The sequence below is a fragment of the Borostomias antarcticus genome (genome assembly GCF_949987555.1).
Source record: "Borostomias antarcticus genome assembly, chromosome: 1".
Taxonomy (NCBI): domain Eukaryota; kingdom Metazoa; phylum Chordata; class Actinopteri; order Stomiiformes; family Stomiidae; genus Borostomias; species Borostomias antarcticus.
This window is the reverse complement of record NC_140234.1, coordinates 19,687,364-19,709,804: the sequence shown is the minus strand read 5'-3', so window position 1 is coordinate 19,709,804 and position 22,441 is coordinate 19,687,364. Positions and strand designations below refer to the sequence as shown.

The following is a 22,441-nucleotide window of genomic DNA, read 5'->3' as shown; positions in this document are numbered from 1 at the left end:
GGCCTCCCTCCTAGAATGCGTTTCGGTCCAGATGAATTCCTGTACCAGCCGCCATTGCCCGGATTTTAAAACGTTTTTAAACCGCTTTGATGTTAATATTATTACGTTTTAATAAAATTTCAGGCCTGATAGTACCACCATAGAATCCCAATATGTGGAAACTTTATCCAAATTACGCCTGTATCTACGAGTTTAGATAGACGATTTTGATAGGCATTTTCTGTGGTGTTTCCATAACAACCTGCCATCAGCATTGGGCATCCACTTTTTTGTTACCTCGGGACAGGTCGCGCTACCGGCACGCGGCAGGCTTGGCACGCGCTTGGGGATGCCTAGGCAACAAAATGACGAGTTGGGAATCCTCCGTAGGCTAGACCGTCCCATTTCACAAAACGTTTACATCCGGCCTACCTGGCCTGAAGGACGCGACCTACGTAGACCACGTAGGCTGCGACCTAGGTAGGATGCAACCCTTGAATTGGGACAGACCCATTGGCTCAATATTGGACGTGCGCACTGTAATATTGTAATATTGGATCAATATTGGACGTGCGCGCTGTAATATTGTAATATTGGATCAATATTGGACGTGCGCGCTGCGAAAAGGCGGTTTTGATCCCGGGTTGGGCTCAGCGAGGAAAAGCAGATCCAGATACGGATCTGTGTTGAAGAAGGAACAAACGAAAGCGCAGACTAATGGCTGAGGGACCCCGTTCTGCTGAACGCACAAACGAGCACGTACACAGATCCGCTTCTCCTCCAGGAATAGCGGTCGTCTCTGACGGACACGCACACGCGTGCAGAGGGTCGGCCCGTCCCATACCTCTCCACCTCTGTTGTGCTCTGTGTTCACTCGGCGTGTCATGGCAGCCGTGCAGCGACCGCGTCACTCTGGGGTCTGTCTGTGTGACCCCCCCCTCCACTGGTTTGGTCTGAGAAACAATGGGATGGGTGGTCATAGTTTCAGCCATATTGATGAAAAAAGTCTGATTATCACTTTAGCCTATCCTCCCCTTAGGAGGTTTGTGTGTGTGTGTGTGACTGCATACATTACATGCCAGTTTGTGCATAGATCAGCCGTGGTGGTGTTGGGCAGGAGATTGGGCTCCCGAGGCCGTCGTGTGTGTGTTAAGTGATTAGTAGCTCCGTAGCGTAGCGGCACAGCAGCATCTAGCTAATCACTCTCTGGGGTCCACACTCTCCCTGTAGGGAGGGGGAGGGAGGGAACTTATACACAACCTCCAGTAGAGGAGAGAGAGAGCGATAGTGGGGCGGGGGGGAGTGATGGTCAGGGGGGGGGGGGGAGAGAGGGAGTGGTAGTGGTGGGAGAGTGAGAGTGGGGGGGGGGGGGGAGAGTGGGGGGGGGGGGGGGGAGAGTGGTAGTGGTGGGAGAGAGAGAGAGTGGGGGGAGAGAGAGAGGTAGTGGGGGGGAGAGAGAGTGATAGTGGGGGGGGAGAGAGAGAGAGTGGGGGGAGAGAGAGAGGTAGTGGGGGGGAGAGAGAGTGATAGTGGGGGGGGAGAGAGAGAGAGAGGTAGTGGGGGGGAGAGAGAGTGATAGTGGGGGGGGAGAGAGAGAGAGTGATAGTGGGGGGGGGTGAGTGATAGTGGGGGGGGGGGAGAGAGAGAGTGATAGTGGGGGGGAGGGGAGAGAGTGATAGTGGGGGGGGTTGAGAGTGATAGTGGGGGGGAGAGAGAGAGTGGTAGTGGTGGGCGAGAGAGAGTGATAGTGGTGGGGGAGAGAGAGAGTGATAGTGGGAGGGGAGAGAGAGAGTGATAGTGGGGGGAGAGAGAGAGTCGTAGTGGGGGGAGAGAGAGAGTCGTAGTGGGGAAGGAGAGAGAGTGTGGTAGTGTGGGGAAGAGAGAGAGAGAGTGCGTGTTAGTGGGGAAGGAGAGAGAGAGAGTGGTAGTGGCCGAGAGAGAGAGAGAGTGTGTGTGGTAGTGGGGAAGAGAGAGGGAGAGTGTGTGTGGTAGTGGGGAAGAGAGAGAGGGAGAGTGTGTGTTTGTGGTAGTGGGGAAGGAGAGAGCGTGAGAGTGCGTGTGTGTGGGGAAGGGGAGAGATAGGCAGAGGTAGAGACTGGGAAGACATGGCAGAACTCTTTACGAGACCTGATTCTCTTGTTAGTGTCAGCGCTTGGCCCAGCATCTGGAAAATCTCCCATAAAGAGCTATTTATGTGCACAGTAAAAACTACATTATAAAAGACTAAGGGATGACGCCAGCGCCGTGCCCCGGCCTACCAGTCACGGCTAGCGCTGTTGTTGTTGATTTCATTGTTGTTTAAACCCCCGATTCCCCGTGGAGGCTGACCTGCCCCGTGTGTTTGCAGAGAGAACTCGACGCCACCGCCACAGAGCTCGCCAACAGACAAGATGAGAGCGAACAGTCCAGGAAGAAACTCATCGACCAGAGCCGCGAGTTCAAGAAGAACACACCGGAGGTGAGAGAGACGCACGCGCATGCGCGCACACAAACACACACACACACACACACACACACACGTACACACACACACACACACACACACACGCATTTCACAGACTCAAGACGGTCCCTGACTATGAATATTCACGGGTAGGGAGCAAGGCGACTGGAAAACACAGACATGCGTTCTTTGTTCCTAAAATAGCCTGTCTCTCTCCAACCCTGCAGACACACACTAACTCCCTCCCGGGTGAGGATGGGCTGACCTAGTTATTTATCTGTTTGGAATGTGTGACATCAACGCTCAGTGGGATCTGGAGGGAATTCTGTCCTGTTTCCCTCCTGGGGATCTTTGTTTTGTGCCCGTCTGTTACGAAGAGATGTCCTCGTTCTGATAGAAACTAAAGAAACATTTTTATTTTTGTTGTTAGGGGTAGTGTCGTCCTTGTAATAATTGATGGTCATTTAAATCATGTATGAGTAATTATTGTACCTTATGAGGTCTGGAGAGGACACAGAAGACAGGAAACACACACACACAGTCATGTATCGTATGTGATGATGACTGATTTGGGGTGCGTTTTCTGGCATCCCTGTGGTTCCTGTTATGTGTCAGACTGAGGAGGGAGGCGAGGAACCTGACCATGGCTAGGGGGGGGGGGGCAGCAGGGGGCAGCAGCTCACTTCTACTAAGGACCAGTCTGGAAATCAGTCTGGAAATCAGCCCAAGGCCTTTAACCCAGAGCAGAATAGAGTAGACGCAGGCCAGACTACTGTAAGCTCTGACATCTACAACATTCAGGAGGCCCAACAGTGTTCACAATGACATCAATGTCTACTTTACTGAGCTCTGCTACACGATCTACCTGCACGCACACACACGCGCACACACACACACACACACACACACACACACACACACACACACACACACACACACACACACACAACACACACTTAATGATTAAATGAATAAGATACAGTCTAGGGAAGGGGTAATCAAGTAAATTTCGAAGAGGTCCAGTTTGACAAAATGGCCTCAAGCCAGAGTCCGGTGGTGATGCGTGCGTTTTTTATGCCCTCAACACATTTGTTTCCTTGCAGATTCCTATCAAATTGTTGTATAGCAGCAGGTATGTTACTGTGAAATACGCATGGAAGTTAAAATATTGTTCACTTCAGTTGTATGGTCCCCAACTTACTTTAAACTCAAATAAAGTAGGCTACATTTCTCGGAACATATGAGACAAACAGGTTTAGAGCTACCCGCGGGGAGAATGAATATATACAACTCGGTCCACTTGATGGAACGCCCTATTTTCTATCTATTTTTCTTATTTTAGAGCACGGCATGTAAAGGCTGACGTTACTTCTGTCTTATATTATCTCACTTCCCTCTTTGTTTGTCGTTACGTTTCTCCGGTCATGCAGTGTCCAACTCCAACTGATATTAGCAAGGAATCGCTCTGATTACAGTAACGTTAACGATGGCTAGGCTGTCACATGTAGACGGGGTGACATCAGGCAATGAACAATCTATTGGCTAGTGACGCGTGAGATAGTAAACAAATGCTGTAAAATACTACAAAGGCTGTGCAGTCTCAAACTAGTTCCCTACGCTCCGTCAAAAGGGAGAAATTCTCACTGATTTATCAGGTTATAGACGCGGTCCGGATTGGATGGCTTCTGGGTCCAGATCAGGACCGCGGTCCGCCTGTTGGCGATGGCTGGTCTAGGGGATGTTCTTCCGTATGGTATAATGCTTTTTGTATACTTAAAACCTGGATGCATAATTCACACACTTCATTTCTCCTAAGTAAGGGGTCTGAAACCATCTGGGGGGGGGGGGGGTTAGATGCCACAGAGCAGACGGACCAGGAATGGGAATTCCATATTCCCTTAGGATTCCTCAGTCTGGCCAGCTGATCCTCCCACTATCCATCTTCTTCAATCTGTCCTGTCCATAGAGGACATGCACACACGCACACACACACTTTCGCTCTCTCTTTCTCTCGCTCTCTTTTTGTTTTGGGCGGACTCGGTAATGTTTCACGGAGGAGCGTTGATGCTGAGTTGACCAGACCAGGATTTCTCTGGGGTACTGAGGGGAGGGGGAGGGGGAGTGGGGGGGGGGGGGGGGTCACGGTGACCAGCGGGGCCATTGATCCCGACCAGACAAACCGCCAAGCTGACCCTTAACGAGGTAACAATGGGGGAGCAGGTCAAGCCCCTGTTCCTAGACAAGCGTCTGGGACCCCCTCAACCCCCCCCCAGACACTGATCTGAGGTCAGCCCAGGACACACGCCCTTAACGATTTAGAGTTAGGAGTTTCGCTAGGCTGAGCTGATCTCGGATCTCTAATTAAGGAAATAAACATCTGCGCGGTCTGGTCGGAGCCTGGCCCCTCGCTCACACGGCCGCACGCAGACTCCCCTGTGGTCAGTGGCCGTTTTAATTGGCCCTTGTAAACCCGGTGTGTGTGTGTGCGCGTGCGTGTGTGCTTGCTTGCGTGCGTGCGTGCTCGCGGTTCGCCCGTGTGTGTGCGTGCCCCCGGTAGGTAGGTAGCCATCCAGAATGGCGTGGGGGTACAGAACGTCCTGTCCTCCCCGGCCGGGCTGCTCTTCCCGTCTGTGCCGTACGCTCCACTGGCTCGTCGGGCGCCGGCTAGCGCGCCAACAGACAGCCACGCGGATTTGCATGTTCCCCCAGATACATACTTGACTGACGATCTAATCCCAAACCACCCATTCACAGTCTACAGTCAGTCAACGGGAGTTTTTTTTTGTTGTTTGGGGGGGGGGGGGGTGTGTGTTAGGAAATACGCACGCATACACACACACACACACACACACCCAGGGCTATGCTCCTTGGTAGCCAGGTGGCGCAGCACCTGTTCAAGTGATGAACGCACACACGGTTAGCTCTCAAACCTCAACAGCCAGTTATTGAACGACAGCCTGCTGGAATTTAGCGTTTATTTTTGTGTTTGATGCCTATGTAGTAGGTGCACCTGGGAGCACATGCACACACACACACACACACACATACACCCACACACACACTCTTGTAAATCACTGGCACACATGAGCTGATTTGCGTGCAGTCTAATGTGTTAATGTGCGTGTGTTTTATGTGTTAATGTGCGTGTGTTTTATGTGCACACGTACGTGTCTTGTGAGGCGGTACGTTGACACGAAATGCGCTGTGGTAAGTGTGAGGATGAGGGCAGTGATGTGATGTTCAGTATTGATTGTGGTTGAATGATGTTGAGTCGCTTTCTGACTCTCCTTGTAACGGTTTGTTTTTCAGGATGTACGGAAACAGGTGGCTCCCCTGCTGAAGAGCTTCCAAGGAGAGGTGAGTGAGTGTGTATGTGTGTGTGTGTGTGTGCGTGTGCGTGTGCGTGTGCGTGTGCGTGTGCGTGTGTGTGTGTGAGACTCCGAGAGAGAGCGAGTTTATTGCTCTCTACCTGGTCCTGGCTCTCTCCCCTCTCCTGTTGTCATCTCTTCAAACCTCTCCTTTTTCCACTCTTCAAACTCTGCTCATCTCCTCTCTCTCTCTCTCTCTCTCTCTCTCTCTCTCTCTCTCTCTCTCTCTCCACTCAGCCCCTCTCACCCCCTCCTCCATTTTGTTCTTCTCTCCTCCTGATCCCCTGTCCTGTCCATGTCGTGATGTCCTGTAGCCCCCGGCCATGTTTAAATTGGATCCTGGGAAAAGAGACCCAGCCCTGGCCTCGGCCTAACACGGCTGACAGAAGCATTAGAGCTCAAATCCTGCTTAGGATCATTCATTTCCAGCGTTGACACTTTGGTTGAGGTTGAAATGAAAACAGTAGCCAGTAGAGTTTTTTTTTTAATGCCCCTTTGAAAGGCGATTTGGAATAAAGTTGACTTCTGTTTGTGGGTTTAAATTATACTTTGCTCTTTCTCATGGGGTTTATTTCAGCCGATTTTCACCAGGGCGATCTGGCAGCTACATATTCCCTCCCCTGGAAGCTGTTGTTTTAGAGGGGCGTTCTGGGGGGGTTAACTGGGCGGACTTTTGAACAGTTTCACCTCCTCAAGATGCAGACAGACCCCCACACGCGGCCTCTGCCCAATAGAGTGTGACAGGGCTGCTTAGCCACAGGGTAGAGAAGTTTACAGTTTAACGTGATCTTGTTTTTCTGGGGGTCTGTCTGTGTAAGAGCAGTAGCAGAAGTAATCTTCAAGGGGGTTTCAATACCAGTGGTGAACCAAGCATAAGAGCAGTTTTCATGTGGCGTGCCACTAGACTTGCTAGCCTGTAATGTCAGCTGTTTCTTCCAGACAGTCACACCCACGCGACAAACAGTGGGTGGTCAGTGTGAGAGAGACTCACACACAGTACACTTAAATGATTCATCTCGGCTTTTGATCTAGCTTATCATCTATCTGAACTGTAATGGGGATGATTAATGCTGACTATCACGCTAATGACAAAATCATTATAATTTCCTTGCAGGACCTGCGGTGGGAAAGATACATGTCCTGTGTTGCCTGTTTTGTGTTCCTTTTAGGTCTATTGATCAGATAAGCTTTTCCATTATCCTAGCCCTCCATAACCAGTCCTTATCAGGCTCCGTGTGGTCTACAGACACACACACACACACACACACACACACACGGGTCAGCCAGACGTCCTTCGCAGTACACACACCATAGGCCGATAGACGAGATAGGCGGGTGCTGAGTGATGATATCAGAAGGGGGTAGCGTGTGTGTGCGCGTGCGCGCGTGTGCGCGCGCCCGCTGATGTGTACATGCTTCCCTCATGCCTGCGTGTGTATCTGTGCGCCTCCAGGACACGAACAAGTCTTGTGTCCCGTAATGATCTCTCAGCTTGCATGCATATGATGAGAAGTTCTCCGAGGACTTCATGCCAGCGGCCGGCCCTGTAGACTCACTGTCACGTGGGGTTAGTTTCTCCTGGTTGTGTGGGCGGGCGGGCGGAGGCAGGGCATGCAGTCTAATGATAGTTGTATCTTGGGTCCTGTTGAAAGGCTTGTGGTCGGAGACCGGCTCAGATAGATTAGTCTAGATAGATGATTCTGGGTGGTCTTGTTATGTCTGCTCATCGAGCCGCTAACCTGTCTCTAACCATAGGGTGCGCCAAGCACCAATGTCAGGCTCCCGTTTGTTATGCAGGGATATTTAGAGCTGAACTAACATCGGCGGCCAAGACTAGATCCAGACTAAAGACAGCTGGGTTACTACGCTGAGACTGAGGATCACACGTGCGTGCGAGTGTGCACGTGTGCGAGCGTGCACGCGTGAGAGTGTGCACCGTGTGTCGGTGTGTTTGAGATCACGCAAGTGTGTGTGTGTGTGTGTGTGTGTGTGTGTTTCGAGTCTGAAGTGCATCCCATCTGCTTGCGAACATTACTCGTCACGTATCTTTCAATTCACACGAACGCACACACACACACATACACACACACACACACAAACATACGGGGGCACAGATCAGATGTGTGTGACAGGGGTATTAGCAGTAATCCCTACCATTGGGCCTCTGTGGGTGGTCTGGTGTTCCTGTATCATACAGAGGATGGATGTGGTCACCATGGTAGGTGGGGCTGCGCAATCAAATCAATACATTGCGAATGCAATCTTTTTTCTGCGATACTGTATCGATACATAAGATACATTATTCATGAATGTAAAATGTCCTTACATTCCCTCACATTACATGCCCTCAGGATTAGCCTGGTAAAGCAGACTCATCCCCCCAAAAATGGACGTGGTCTTGATAAGTCTGGACTTCCAGCCTTCCAGAACGACGGGGGCGGGCATACTTGCCTTACCAGACGAACTCCTTCAGCCAATCAGCGTAACAAAACATAGATCAAACGTTTGCCAAATCCAGTTGGAAGAACAGCGAAAACGTCTTTTCCACTGAGAAACTCTTATTCTTCTATAATTGTTGTTATTGAGTCTATTTCTGCAATAACTTGACTTATGGCTGTTTATTCCTCCAACGTTAACGTTCCCGCTCATTGCTTTGGGAGCTGCCATTACTGTTCTACTACTAGCGGACTCCTGTATTTCCCATCATCTACGGGAACCAACCTGGGACTGGAGGCGGAACAGCAGTTAAATGTCATCTGATTGGTGCCCCATTTTCTGGGAAGCTCAAATCGTTCTGGGCGGCTAGAAGTCCAATTTTTTTTATTTTTTTTTCTCTCTTGCTGAAACTGGTTTCCAGGCTACTTCAGGATCACCTCCAGGGAGCGAAGGGATGGAGTTGTATTTTCAGCTGTAAAAATTGTATGTTTCTTGCTTTAAATTTATTGCAAAAAAGTATCACAATGTATCGCAATACGTATTGTATCGAATCATATCGCAAGGTATCGCGATATAATCGCACCGTGACCTATGTACCCCGATACATACCGTATCGTGAGGTCCTTGTCAATACCCAGCGCTAATGGTGGGCCAGTCGGTCAGATTGTGGGATATGCTATGGTACGTCTATCACGGCCTGCCTGGACTGGCTGCGTCGTGATGCCTCACTAAAGTATTTTATCAGTAGGCTGTACAGCTCAACTGGACTTCAAAGAGTGATTTAGCCTTTTGCAAAGAAGACATGGGCTGCTTTATCAGCCCCTCCAGCTCAGCACTCTCCCCAGCTGCATGAAGGGTGGGGGGGGGGGTAGAGAGACCTGGCATCACCCCGCCCCGAGCCAGATGTTTTCTGGCAAGGAAACCGAAGATAAATAAAAACCATCTGAAATGATTTAATCTTGTTTTGTTCCCAGAGGAGTGGAGACGGTATTACCCCCTAGCCTATTTACAGTGGCGAGTGCCCCAGAACCACGAATCCGTCACAGGGCAGACTCTGCTGACAATGTGAGGACTTTATATTAGGAACTTTTATAGGCTTTCCTCTGTCTCCACCAGTAAATGTGCTGAGGGGGTTTAGGTTGGAGGAGAAACAGAGGGCTTGCTTCCTTTAAAGACCCGACCGTAGCCAGACGCTGAGCATCCAGACCATACACACACACACACACACAGTAGCCGCCTCTCATTCCCTTCGTTGGGCATCTGGTTCCATTTTCCTTCTCACTATGACACACCTTCCATCGATTTATTTGGGTCCGCCGCTCGCATTTTTGGCGGCGTGTCGTGCGTGCGACCGAGTGCGTGCCGGATGTTCCTGGATGGGAGGCAGCCCACCAGGCAGCCCACCAGGCAGCCCACCAGGCAGCCCACCAGGCTGGTCAGTGTCCACGGGACGCGTCAGGATTAGTGGCTCGTCGCTGATGTCTTTACTTTAGCGCTGCGATGCATTTCAGCCACATCATCACCGATCATGACTTACATTAATGGCTGCATGTCTGCATACAGAAACGGATGCGGTGTTTCGCTGTCCACGCTGAGAGCGGGCCCACCCAGGGTAATCTGGCGTGTGTGCGTGTGTGTGCGCGTGTGCGTGTGTGTGTGTGTGTGCATGCAGCCTAATGCCCGGGCCAGCTGTTTGATGAGTTCAGTACAGTGCAGTCAGAGACGGCCAAGCAGACCTCCTTGGCTCGAACGCACAGGTCATCAGCACAACAGCTGGACTGGCCATGCGCGTGATACAATCGTGCATGTCAACACAACCAAGTGCCAGGACGAGAGCGTGAGTGTGTAAGTGTGTGTGTAAGTGTGTGTGTGTTTGTGTGTGTGTATGTGTGTGTGTGAGAGAGAGAGAGAGAGAATCTCTCCCCCATCTGTTGTTGTTGACCCAGAGACAGACAAACAGAACAGAGTTTTCAAACCAATTTTTATTGTATAGCTCTCAGTTCAAGTAGGTGGACAGTGCATTCTACTAGACAGAGCTATTATCATTAGGTTAGAATTTAACACACTTTTCTTCCTCTCTCCTCCCCTCTCGTCTCTCCTTCTTTCCTCTCTCCTCCCTCCTCTCTTCTCTCCTCTCTCCTCTCAGATCGATGCCTTGAGCAAAAGGAGTAAAGAAGCAGAGGCTGCCTTCTTGAACGTCTATAAAAGATTAATCGATGTACCAGGTGAGTGTGTGTGTTCACATGCCCAGGTGCGTGTGTGCGTGTGTGTGTATGCGCGCATGTGTGCGTGTGTTTGTGTGTGCGCCGGGCCCAGGCTTTTCACACACACAGAGTACTGCATCACCCGTGGAACAAGGCTCGTCCCCCCCCCATCAGGGGAAGGGAGAGAGCGTGACACCATCACCCCCCCCCCCCCCCCCCCCCGTTGCGCAGCAGTGCAGTCAGGGGTGTGCACCGCCTCTTTATGTCCCCGCACGACTTCCTCCCTCCCCCGCAGCGCCCTCTTTAAAGGGTCTCTGCAGAAGGTGTCTGCTGACATGAATGACAAGTACGCCCACACAGCCTGGCGCATAACAGGGAGCAAACGGGCGCTGCTGGAAAGATGCTGTGCGCGCGCACACACACACACCCACACACACACGCGCACGCGCGGCGGAGGCCCGAACGGCGTTCGTAGGCCGCGTGTACGGCATTTCAGATTCACCTTGACGACGCACAACACGATCGTCGTGACACCCCCCCACCCCCGGCGGTGTCGCTCCGCCCTCTCATCATCCGTCTCGCGGATAACACGTCGTGCGCCGTCGGACGGGTCGGACACGCGCACGCCCCCTCTCTCAGCGGACGGCCCTTCACCCCGAGCGCCCAGCTGTCTCCTCCTGTTAACTGCACACGACGACACACACACACACGCACACACACACTGCTCATTTCACTGGCCCGCTGACGAGCGGCGCCTGCTTCCGGACCGTCTTGTCACCCGTCCACGTTCTAACGGATCCAACGGATTGACAGGCAGAGTGACAGACCCGCCCCCCCCCCCTCTCTCCGTCTCTCGGTCGTAGACCTGCGCTGAAGTCAGTGCCCCCGAGCTGATCCCAGACCTGCGCTGAAGTCAGTGCCCCCGAGCTGATCCCAGACCTGCGCTCTCCCTCTTCAATAGCAGCAAATTAGTCTCAGTTTGCTTCTCCTCTCTCCCTGGCTGCCACCCTACCCCTCTGGCTCATGAAGTATATGTCTGGGTGTCTGCATACAAGCTGTTGCATTCCATCGTGTGTATTAATATAGATATAATATGAATATAGATAATATATTGATGCTAAATTAAATTAATAATAATAATATTACATTAATCTATAATATATTAATATAGATGGATTAATAGATGGATTAATGTAGGTGTGTGTGTCTGTGTGTCTGTGTGTCTGTGTGTGTGTGTGTGTGTGTGTGTGTCAGACCCGACCCCAGCGTTGGAGCTGGGTCAGCAGGTGCAGCTGAAGCTCCAGAGGATGCACGACATCGAGACGGAGAACCTCAAACTCCGAGAGACTCTGGAGGACTACAACAAGGAGTTCGCTGATGTCAAGAACCAAGGTGAGACACACGGCGTGCGCACACACACACACACACACACACACACACACACGCATGAGGAGAGAGAAAAAGAGAGAGACGGGGGAAGACGGGATGTAGGGCAAAGGCTTTGTACAGGGGGAGGGGTGATGGGTGGAGGAGGGGGAGAGAGGGGGAGAGAGAGAGGGAGGAGGAGTGGATGCCAGGGCAGAGGGGAACCTGGGAACCCCCCTCTCGGTGAGAGTTAATTGGAACAGCTCAATAGCGGCAGGGTTCTATTCTGACATTGATTTTTCTCTCTGCTCCCCCCATCCATTATCCCTCCTCCCAGCCTGAACAGACAGGGCTGCTTCAACCCCAAAACACACAGCAACTCCCTTCTGCAGCACACATACACACACACACACACATAAGGTACACACACACATACACACACACACACAAACAAGCTACACATACACACACACACACACACACACAAGCTACACATGCGCACACACATACACATTAGGTACACACATACACACACATAAACAGGCTACACGCACACACACACACACACACACACACAAGCAACACACACACACGGGCAGCACAATTGCTAAATGCACACACACACAAACAACACACACACACACACAGTGTAGAGGCCATTGATCCCAGCAGCCTAAATGTTTGAAGTTCAGTTAAGCAGTTAAGGGGTATGAGGGCTCTGAAGGGACGCCCGTCTATTGATTATGTGTCAGAGCAGTGAGACTGGAGTTTAAATCACTTGCGAGTGCTTTCCCACACACACACGCACGCACACACACACACGCACACACACGCACACACTACCTACACAGTCAGTGCTTAAAGCTTTCAGTCAAAGGCAACGAGCACCAGTCCACTCTGTCTTTGTCTCACTCACCGAAAAACATCTTTTCATCTCAGACAAACAAACACACACTCACATAGACACACAAACACACACTCACATAGACACACACAAACACACACTCGCATAGACATCCGCTTATCCTTCAACTCACTGCTTATTGAGCTGTGCAGCAGTATTCAGGCCATTCTTTCATAGATACCATATTGGCCTCTAGCTATTAGGGGGAACAGAGCCACAAATATAAACCTACGCACACACACACAGTCACACACACACACGCACACACACACACACACACAGCCTATTTCACCCAAATTATACCACCAATTCAAAGTCTGCAGAGAAGGAGACGGCGTCCCTCAGCAGGCGATGGGGTTTCAGGTTTAATGTGCTCTTAATGAACAGCGCAGATGAAATGCCTTCCTGGTTCAATAGACCCCCGGGACTGCAGCCAATCAGATAGGAGACCCGGAGACCCCGGCCTCCCGGCGCTGACAGAGGAGGAAGTAGGGATATGATGAGGGAATGTTACGCAGGAGAAGTTGGGATATGATGAGGCAACGTTACGCAGGAGGCAGAGATCCAATGAAGTTAGTCCGATATGGTTCACCTGGGCTGTTCGTTCAAGTCTCGTGGCGGTTACACACACACACACACACACACACTGCAGTACATATATCATGATTATCATCGGTACAATTATCATCATCCTCATATCATTGATTGTTAATCTAGAGAGCGTGTTCTGCCCTTCCTCTCATCCCAAATCACGTTCTCACTTTGTCATCTCTCCCTCTCTTCCTCCCTCCCCCTCTCACTCCTCCCCCTCCCCTCTGTCTCTCCTCTGTTCAGAGGTGACTATTAAAGCACTTAAGGAGAAGATCCGGGAGTATGAGCAGTCCCTGAAGAACCAGGCCCAGAACTTGGCCCAGGAGAAGCAGCTGCAGCTGCACAACGACTATGCAGAGAAGGAGAGGTGCGTGACGTACCAGCGCAGCTGTTTCTGGAGGCCTGTGTTCCGCAGACGTCTTGTGTTTTTTTTTTTATCCTATTCCGGGCCGCGACCGTCCAAACATTTCGATGTGTATATATAGTCTCCCCTTCCCCCGTCCAGGTTAGCCCCGCCCCCCAGCCAGGGCAGCGCTACACCTCTCCGCACATTCATCCCACCGTGTTTCCCGTGCGTCAGCGTGCACCCCCCCTCTTAAAGGCCCCCCTTTCCTGTCTGCAGAGAAGTGACTTCCTGTGTCTGAGCCGGGCAATAAATGGACGGCACCTCTGACATCCTCTACCCGAACGTAGAGGACGGGGGGACGGGGGGGGGGGGGTGACGGAACGAGAGAGAGAGAGGAAGGGAGGGAGGAGGGCACAGAGGGTTTGACGGATAGCGGAGGAGAAGAGACAGGGAGGAGATGAAGAGGCGTCTTTGTATTTGCGCGGCTATTAATATGGCTGAGCCAACTTCGTTGTCCAACAAGAAATCTATTTCCCCCCCCTCTCCATCTCTCTCCTTCCAGCCTCTGCATTGGGCTGGAAGGGCAGGGTGCCACAACGGGCAGACGTTCCTGCCAAAACAGGGCCCTTTAACGAGGAGCCGTACGGTGTTTGAGGTTGCAGAGGGAGAACACACTTGCAAATGGTGGGAAAGTAGGGGATTGTTTCACCCCATAAAATGTCAATCTCTCTCTCGCCCGCTCCCTCCAGAAAGCTGCAGGAGAACCAGGACTCCATGTCCGCCCGGCTGGAAGAGGCAGACCACAAGGCCCAGACCCTGCAGACAGGTAAGACCTCTCCGTCCGCTACAGACCAGTACAGACTGCTCTGTCCCACTGTGGCGTGCTGATTGGCCCTTTTTCCCGCCTCTTTTTCAGCACTTGAAACCACTCAGGCAGAGCTCTTCGATCTGAAGGCCAAGTACGACGAGGAGTCCACAGCAAAGTATGTTTCAGTTGGTGTGTGTGTGTGTGTGTGTGTGTGTGTGTGTGTGTGTGTGTGTGTGTGTGTGTGTGTGTGTGTGTGTGTCCTTTTATGTGCTTCTTGCGCGCTCGTGCAAGCGCGTGTACCTGGTCGCACGCACATTTGACTTTAGTGAGAGCAGCAGACGCATTGCGGAACATCACTCCATCCCAGCGGTCACTGGCTGCTCTGGCTCTCCCTCCTGTCTCTCTCACACCCTGATATGAACCCAGGCGTCATCTCTACCCCCTCACTGGGGGAAACTCCAGTTCTCCCGCAGTCTAGACCCACAGCCTCATTGCTGGAAACACAGAGCCATTATAGGTAGTGGGTGTTCAGGACCACCCACTCTTACCACTGCAGCGTTTTCCCTAGAACTGTACAAGGACCCCTGGCAAGGCCAATTGCATTAATTTCATAAAAGCCTCAAGAGAGCAGACTTTTAGATCTGTAAAGTTTTTAGCATAAGTCAATGGAGTATAACATTGAGACAACTAGCATCCCGGCTCGTGGACATTTTCTGAACGGGAGAGAGAGATGTTGAAATGAAAATATTTTCAAGTAATGCAACCACAGGTTTTAGTCTGTCTTCTGCTGTTAGTAACTATGTAGCTACTGTGTTGCGGACAGGCTTCTAAATGGTGCTCGCATTCAAGGTAGCTAACTTGCTAAGATAGCAGCAGACAAGTTAATCCAGCACTAATAGGTGTATACACCAAATTCACCAGAATGTAGGAAATTAAGTGTTTGACCCTCAAAAGAGTTGAGAATGACTTTCATAGCCCTCTCACACTACTGCGCCAGGCCAACCCAAGCTGTGGTACCGCTGGCCTGCCGATGTGTCGGCCATGTGGGAGTGGGCTGGAAAGGCCGGAGTTAAAACAGTAGAGTGATCTGGGCACTCGTCCCACTGTGGTCCAGGTTGGCGCGATGACGCTGTTGAAAAAGGGCTCTCTCAGTGAACAAGGACAGCATTGATCTCCGCCGGTCTGGGAGCGTGTCCTCAGAAGCTTTTCCATGTCAGCACCCCTCAGTGGAAAGTGGCTCTTAGCGAGGACTCACTCCCCTGCTCCCAGCTGCCCCAGTACTCCCAGTCCAACCTGGCGTCCACACCGATGCCGTTATTCTGCCAGACCCAGTACCGGATAACAGGATGTGCCTGAACGCTGTCCTCTGCCCCCAGCAGTGCTGGGCTACGGCGCTGGGCTACATCCATGCCCCCCCCCCCCCCGGGTTCCGACCCACTGTGGAGGGTAGAGAGGATGGACGAGCCCAAACTTGGCTTTCAGAGGTTTCCCAAAGCTATTCCATGTGCCCTGAACTCGCTGTGTCGCTCCATTAACAGACTTGTCAGATTGATCGCCCGCTAAAACAGATCGATCGCTCTCTCCCTTGGAACCCCTGTTCTCTCCTCTGCCCTCCTACCCCACTCCATCTTTACCTCCACCCTGCTGGCTCTCTGCCCCTCCTGAGTTGTCATGGGGTTTACTGTGCTGTAGTGTGTGTGTGTGTGTGTGTGTGTGTGTGTGTGTGTGTGTGTGTGTGTGTGTGTGTGTGTGTGTGTGTGTGTGTGTGTGTGTGTGTGTGTGTGTGTGTGTGTGTGTGTGTGTGTGTGTGTGTGTGTGTGTGTGTGTGTGTGTGTGTGTGTGTGTGTGTGTGTGCATAAAGGGCACAGGGCCTTAGAAAGACCTTGCATGCTGTGTAATGGCACTAATCAATCGGTTTCATGGTTTGTTTGAGACCACCAGCCTCTCCCCTTTGTTTCTCTCCCAGTCTGTCCTCTCTCCCTCTCTCTCTCCCTCCCTCCCTCCTTCCTCTCCCTCCTCTCTCTCCCTCCTCTCTCCCTCCCTCCTTCCCCCCTCTCTCCCTCCTCTCTCCCTCCCTCCCTCCTCTCTCTCCCTCCTCTCTCTCTCCCTCTCTCCCTCCCTCCCTCATCTCTCTCTCCCTCCCTCCTCTCTCTCTCCCACCCTCGTCTCTCTCCCTCTCTCTTCCTCTCTCCCGCACTCCTTTCTTTCCTTTACACTCATACTGAGCACCTTGACCCTAACACATGCGTGCATGCCACACACACACACACACACACACACACACACACACACACACACAAAAACACTTGACTGTCCACACACGTATTATACACGCATACACGCATACACTGGAGCTGTAGGCAGACAGGGCTGCTGACTATGTGACGTGGTGTGATCTGAAATTTTAATACAGCGCTTTACAGCACACACACACACACACACACACACACACACACGTACACACACACACTTAACCTCCTTTCCCTTTCCATCCTGGCGGTCCCCCCCCCCACCCCATTCACTGCTTGGTTGAGCAAAACGCCAGCAATGTTTTTGTGCTACAAACACACTTACACACACTCATGCCCACGCACATGCCTGCAGACTGACACACACACACACACACACACACACATGCGTGTGCACTGCCTTCCCTGCCGCTCGCATACCTGCGGATCAACACGCATGCTGACTGTACATGCTTCGCTTCAGTTTCCCGAAAAGGCCCTTTAGGAGAACGGCAGCGTGACGATATCTTCCTCTCCTTTGGGAAATCCTCCTCTTAAGCTCATGCGCACACACGCACACACACATGCACGCACACACACACGCACGCACACACACACACACACAGGGTTTTGCGGTTGATGCTAGAGGGCCCGGGGTGTGTGAGGCGGGGGGGGGGCAGCAGGCCCCCCTCTCTGTGCCAGAGCTGTGAGGGTTAGACTGGGCACGTGTTTTGCGTTTAGTCTCCGTTAAAGATTAATGATGTATCGATCCACAGGCCCCGAGGATGATAGCTGTGTGTGTGAGAGAGAGAGAGAGAGGTTAACTGGAATACTATTTAGCCGAGCAAAGCCATTAATTCACTGATGAATGGGCACAAGGCGAGGAGTAGATTTAGCCCTAGTCTTTCTCTGCGGGTCTCGTACCCACGCCACACACACAGACAGAGGCCCTGGTTCGGTGTCTCCGAGGGACAGAGACTTTGAAGGAGAGATGGAGGGATGGAGGGAGGGAGGGAAGGAGGGAGGGATGAACAAGGGGAGGAATTCAGAGTGAAAAAGGAGAGAGGGCAGCCCGGGGGCCGTGTGGAGGAAGGCGGGATGAGCGAGAGTTAGAGGGGGGGAAATTAAAGTTTCCGAGCCTGAAGAATAAACTGCTGGCACCAGAGGACCGGGGTATGAACGAGAGAGGTGGGGTGGGGGCTGTTATGTTAGGGGGGTGGTTAAGTTTGGAAACAGGAAATGACGATTGTGGTATGTTTGTCTGAGGACTGATGTCACCATGACCCAGAAAGCTATCTTCTCTTTTTTTTTTTTAAATACATTTTTTTTTTTTTTTTTTTAAAGGAGATGGAAAGAGTGTGTGTGCGTGTGTGTATATTTACATACCAAGCACGCTTGCCCTCACGTGTGTGAGAGTGAGAGAGAGAGAGTGAGAGAGAGAGAGAGAGAGAGAGTGAGAGAGAGAGAGCGAGAGAGAGAGAGAGAGAGCGTGAGACAGAGAGAGCGAGAGAGAGAGCGAGAGAGAGAGAGAGCGAGCGAGAGAGAGAACTATTGATCCAGCACCATGTGCAGGTCACTCTCACTGCCCTCCCTGTATTTGTAGGTACACACCTACAGTGTGTGTTAGGTGTGCGTATGTCTCCTCCCCCGAGTTCTGATTAATCATTCCCAATCAATCCCAGCAGTCTGGTTAATTGGGATTTTAATGACCTGCTGATTGCTCTGTTAGAACCCTGTCGCGTGGTGCTGAGCACGGACACTGTTGCTAGGGCCACCATCACGGCCCCACATCCCGTCTCCCCCGCTGTTCAGAGCGAACGGGGACTAGTCTCGCCACACGGGCCCAGAGATGCGCCACGAGTTTGTGACAGACATCCCCAGGCTAGGAATAGCGTTGAGACTACTGTATATTGACTGATGGACAGTAGGGCGTCACTAGCTGACAGACTAGCTTTGGTTGGAGGGTAAAACGACGAAGTGTCAAAATACCGACATATCATGTTGTCCTCAGAATCTATTATATTTGGATTGATTGATTGAGTGTCCGTGTGTGTCTGTGTGTCTTTTCCTTGCGCGCACGCTTGTGTGTGTGACAAAGTCTGCTCTATGCCAGTCGCACAGTAGCCCGAGTGACCGCATCGGGATGCCAAAATCCCTTTCTCTCATCTGCTTCGCCCCCCGTTTAGCGTTTGCGACACCCAAATCCCGGCAAATCCAAAGGTCGTTTAAGACGACTTTTTGCTGGGATTTAGCGATCACATTTTGGCGCCATTAGCCCTGGGTTCGGCGCACCGTCAGACCCTCTCCGTGCTTCATGGTTATCGCTCGCGCCCTGTCCCCATAGGAGGCTTGGGACAGGCTTGCATGATGCATACGGCTGCTTCTACGTGACCAGGGAGCGAAAGCAGTGTATAAAAGCACATTTCTGCTCCTCTGCCTCTGCGCTGCCCCCAGCACAGTGGTGACCCAGTATCAGCTGTGTGTGTTGTGCTGTATTCAGATCAGACAATACTTGCCTGTGGGACATGGAACCCTCTTGTCTTACACACAAGGACACGCGCGTGCGCGCAAACACACACACACACACAAGCGCGCACGCGCACACACATACACACAACACAACATAGCACACAGCGGCTAGGATTATCCAGTTCAAGATCAAAGTACTGAGGTGAAATTGAGAGGGTTTAGATGGAAGACACACACACGCACATCCATACACACGCACACACTCTCTCTCTCTCTCTCTCTCTCTCTCTCTCTCTCTCTCTCTCTCTCTCTCTCTCTCAACAACACCTTTGTAGTTTTACTAGCATCTTTTACTGAAGCCCTCATAACAGCCTTTCAAACACTGGCACAACCACGTACAGTACAAACATGGGAACAAACACACACACACACCTACCATGTACTGTATCTCTCTCATCTCTTTCTCTCTCAAATGCGCGCACACACACACACACACATATACTGTATATGTAGTCAATAAAGGTAATTAATCACTCCATGCAGAATCACTCATCATTAGATGCCAGGTTGTTAGAATGATTAAGGAATTCTGCTGTTCATCATGTCCGCCCGTCTGCGTGCACACAAGGAGGTTTGTGGACAGGGAGAGCGACGCCCTCTGGCCTCCACTGTGGAGAGGACATACGACACTCATCTCTCTCCCCCTCTCCCTCTCTCCCTCTCTTATCTGTGGCCTCAACCAGACCATTAGTGACACGATGCCTCATATCAGATTAGTCTGCGCTAAGACTGAGCGTTCTATTAGTGTAATCCTTCTGTTTGAGTATGGGCCTGGTTTAGGGGCTTACGAACACACACACACACACACACACACACACACACACACACACAAGCACACACACACACACTCAAGCTGCTAGGGTCAGTCGGTACACAATCAAAGGATTAAGGTGAAATTGAGAGTGCTTAATGGGCACGTCATGCACAATCCATGTCATGATGAATGCCCCATTCATGCTCACGCACAAGAAGCTATATCACCTGTTCAGATTCCATTGTGTGTTTTGAGTGCGCGTGTGTGTGTTTGCGTTTGGTGTGTGGTGGCGATCTCTTGTCCTGCATGTTCACATGATAACCTTTTCCCCTGTTCTCCATCTTCAGGGCCGATGAGATTGAGATGGTGATGACAGACCTGGAGAGAGCCAATCAGGTGAGGCCCCAGCCCCTTAGCTGGTAGCGAGGGATACCATGAGGTGTACATTGTAACGTAACACCCCCCTCCAGTGTGGGTAGGCTAGGCCCCTCCCCCCCTTTGATCAGGCGCTCAGGGCAGCGGTGCTGATGTCACTGTTGTTAACATTCATTAAAGCCCCGTAACCATGACCTGTGGCCAGAGGGATGGGATAGACTCATGATGCTAATGCTAGCCTAGAGGAGAAGGCTGGGGCATGAAACACACACACACACACACACACACACACACACACACACACACACACACTGAGATGCCCTATTCACACCTCTCATGGGAGGGTTCAAAATGATGATATATGCCTTTTGGCTCAGATACATCATCATACACACACACACACACACACACACACACACACACACACTGAAACAAGCTTGCATATACGTTTCATGTGCCAGGCCGAGGATCATGTGAACGTTATCGTGTGTCTCTCTCCCTCCAGAGAGCGGAAGCAGCACAGAGGGAGGTCGAGGGTCTGAGGGAGCAGCTGGTCTCTTCTAACCAATCACTGCAGCTGGCCTCGCACACCCAGGCCGCTCTGGACACGGTACGAACCATGGAGTCCACACACCAGATATGCTGCCTTGAACATTTCTTTCCACCTCAAGATTTTAAGATTTCAAGATCCGTTTTATTTACAGACGACATAGGAGGAGGACAGGGCCGTGCAAATGCACTACAAACAAAATACAGTACAAACAAATTACAGAGCAAACAAAATACAGTGCGAATACAAATTATGATGTACTGTAAAAAAAAAAAAAAAAAAAAAAAGGGAGGCACAAATGAAATCTAGAGCCTTATTTCCACTGTTGTGCCGAACCGTTCTGAGCACGCAGGGTAACCGTTCCGACGGTGTTTCCACATGGGACCGGCTGTGCCCAGAACCGTTCGCAGAACCGTTCCCATGGCACGGTTATCTAACCGTACTGGGGGAAGCAGAACCGTTCTTTAGTAGAAATGTGAAGAGCACGAGCGAGACGTTGCATGGCAACCGACAATATTAGTTCTGCACACAACATTCCGTGGAACGCAACAGCCCGAGAGGTGGAAACAGACACTGTAACCGTTCCCACGGGTCTGGAGCGGCGCGGTTTGAGCACGGTATCGGTTCGGCACGACAGTGGAAATGAGGCTTATGTACTGTATACAGAATGGAGTGTGGTGAGTGTATGTGCAGTGTGTGCGTATAGTCTAGTGAGATATATGAGCGATGTTATATACAGTGTGTGCATTGTGTGTGCCGTTGAGGTATGTGGAACAATCAGAGGACACAAGCCTTGTTAATGAGTCTGATGGCCGTGGGGAAGAAGCTGTTTTTGTGGTGTGTGGACCCAGTCCCGATGGACCGCAGTCTCCTGCCAGAGGGGAACGGGGGTCAAAGAGACCGTGACGGGAGGGGTCGGCCGCGGATCTTTCTGGGCGTGACGTTTCAGGCGCAAACCTTTTTAACGAAAGATTTACCGATCACGCATTGATCGGTCGGCTGGTTGATTGATTTACTGTTTAATTTGCACGTTAACATTAGCAGCCGGACTTTAGAGGCGATGATTGGTTAGTGATTGATCGGTCGCCGGCAAAGAACATTCCAGCCGCAACCGGCTGATTGATTGACGGCCTCGGCGGCGTATCGGTCCGCAGGAGCAGGCGGTGGAGGTGGCGTCCCGCCCCAGCCTGGAGGCGGAGCTGGGGGCCAAGGAGAGGGAGATGGTGCAGCTGGTGGAGGACGTCCAGAGACTGCAGGCCAGCCTGTCCAAACTCCGCGAGGCCTCCACCTCGCAGATCACACAGCTGGAGCTGCAGCTGAGCAACAAGACGGCCACGCTGAAGGTATGAGCTGTGTGGTTAATATGTAGACACACACACACACACTCACTCACTCACACACATACACATACATGCTCACTGGTGCAGATGAAAATTGATTATCATTACTGTATAGCGTGACTGAGACGCTCTCGTCTGGTGTTTCGATCCTCTCTCTCGCTATCCCTCCTCTCATCCCTCCTCCCATCCCTCCTCCCATCCCTCCTCCCATCCATCCTCTC

General features: G+C 51.5%; 1 protein-coding gene across 6 annotated transcripts in view; it reads left to right on the top strand.

Moving 5' to 3' along the window:
- The window catches only part of cux1b (cut-like homeobox 1b), a 56,886-nt gene that overhangs the window by 15,956 nt on the left and 18,489 nt on the right, over window positions 1-22,441 (top strand). For 5 of the 6 annotated variants that reach the window (XM_084443963.1, XM_084443962.1, XM_084443961.1 and 2 more), the window contains exons 2-11: window positions 2,327-2,437; window positions 5,732-5,779; window positions 10,373-10,451; window positions 11,685-11,822; window positions 13,534-13,657; window positions 14,386-14,462; window positions 14,553-14,619; window positions 20,303-20,351; window positions 20,836-20,940; window positions 22,035-22,223. In XM_084443963.1, the coding sequence (XP_084300089.1) occupies window positions 2,327-2,437; window positions 5,732-5,779; window positions 10,373-10,451; window positions 11,685-11,822; window positions 13,534-13,657; window positions 14,386-14,462; window positions 14,553-14,619; window positions 20,303-20,351; window positions 20,836-20,940; window positions 22,035-22,223 (987 nt within the window). The remainder of the gene's footprint in view (window positions 1-2,326; window positions 2,438-5,731; window positions 5,780-10,372; window positions 10,452-11,684; window positions 11,823-13,533; window positions 13,658-14,385; window positions 14,463-14,552; window positions 14,620-20,302; window positions 20,352-20,835; window positions 20,941-22,034; window positions 22,224-22,441) is intronic. The other variant, XM_084443960.1, reaches the window with a different exon arrangement.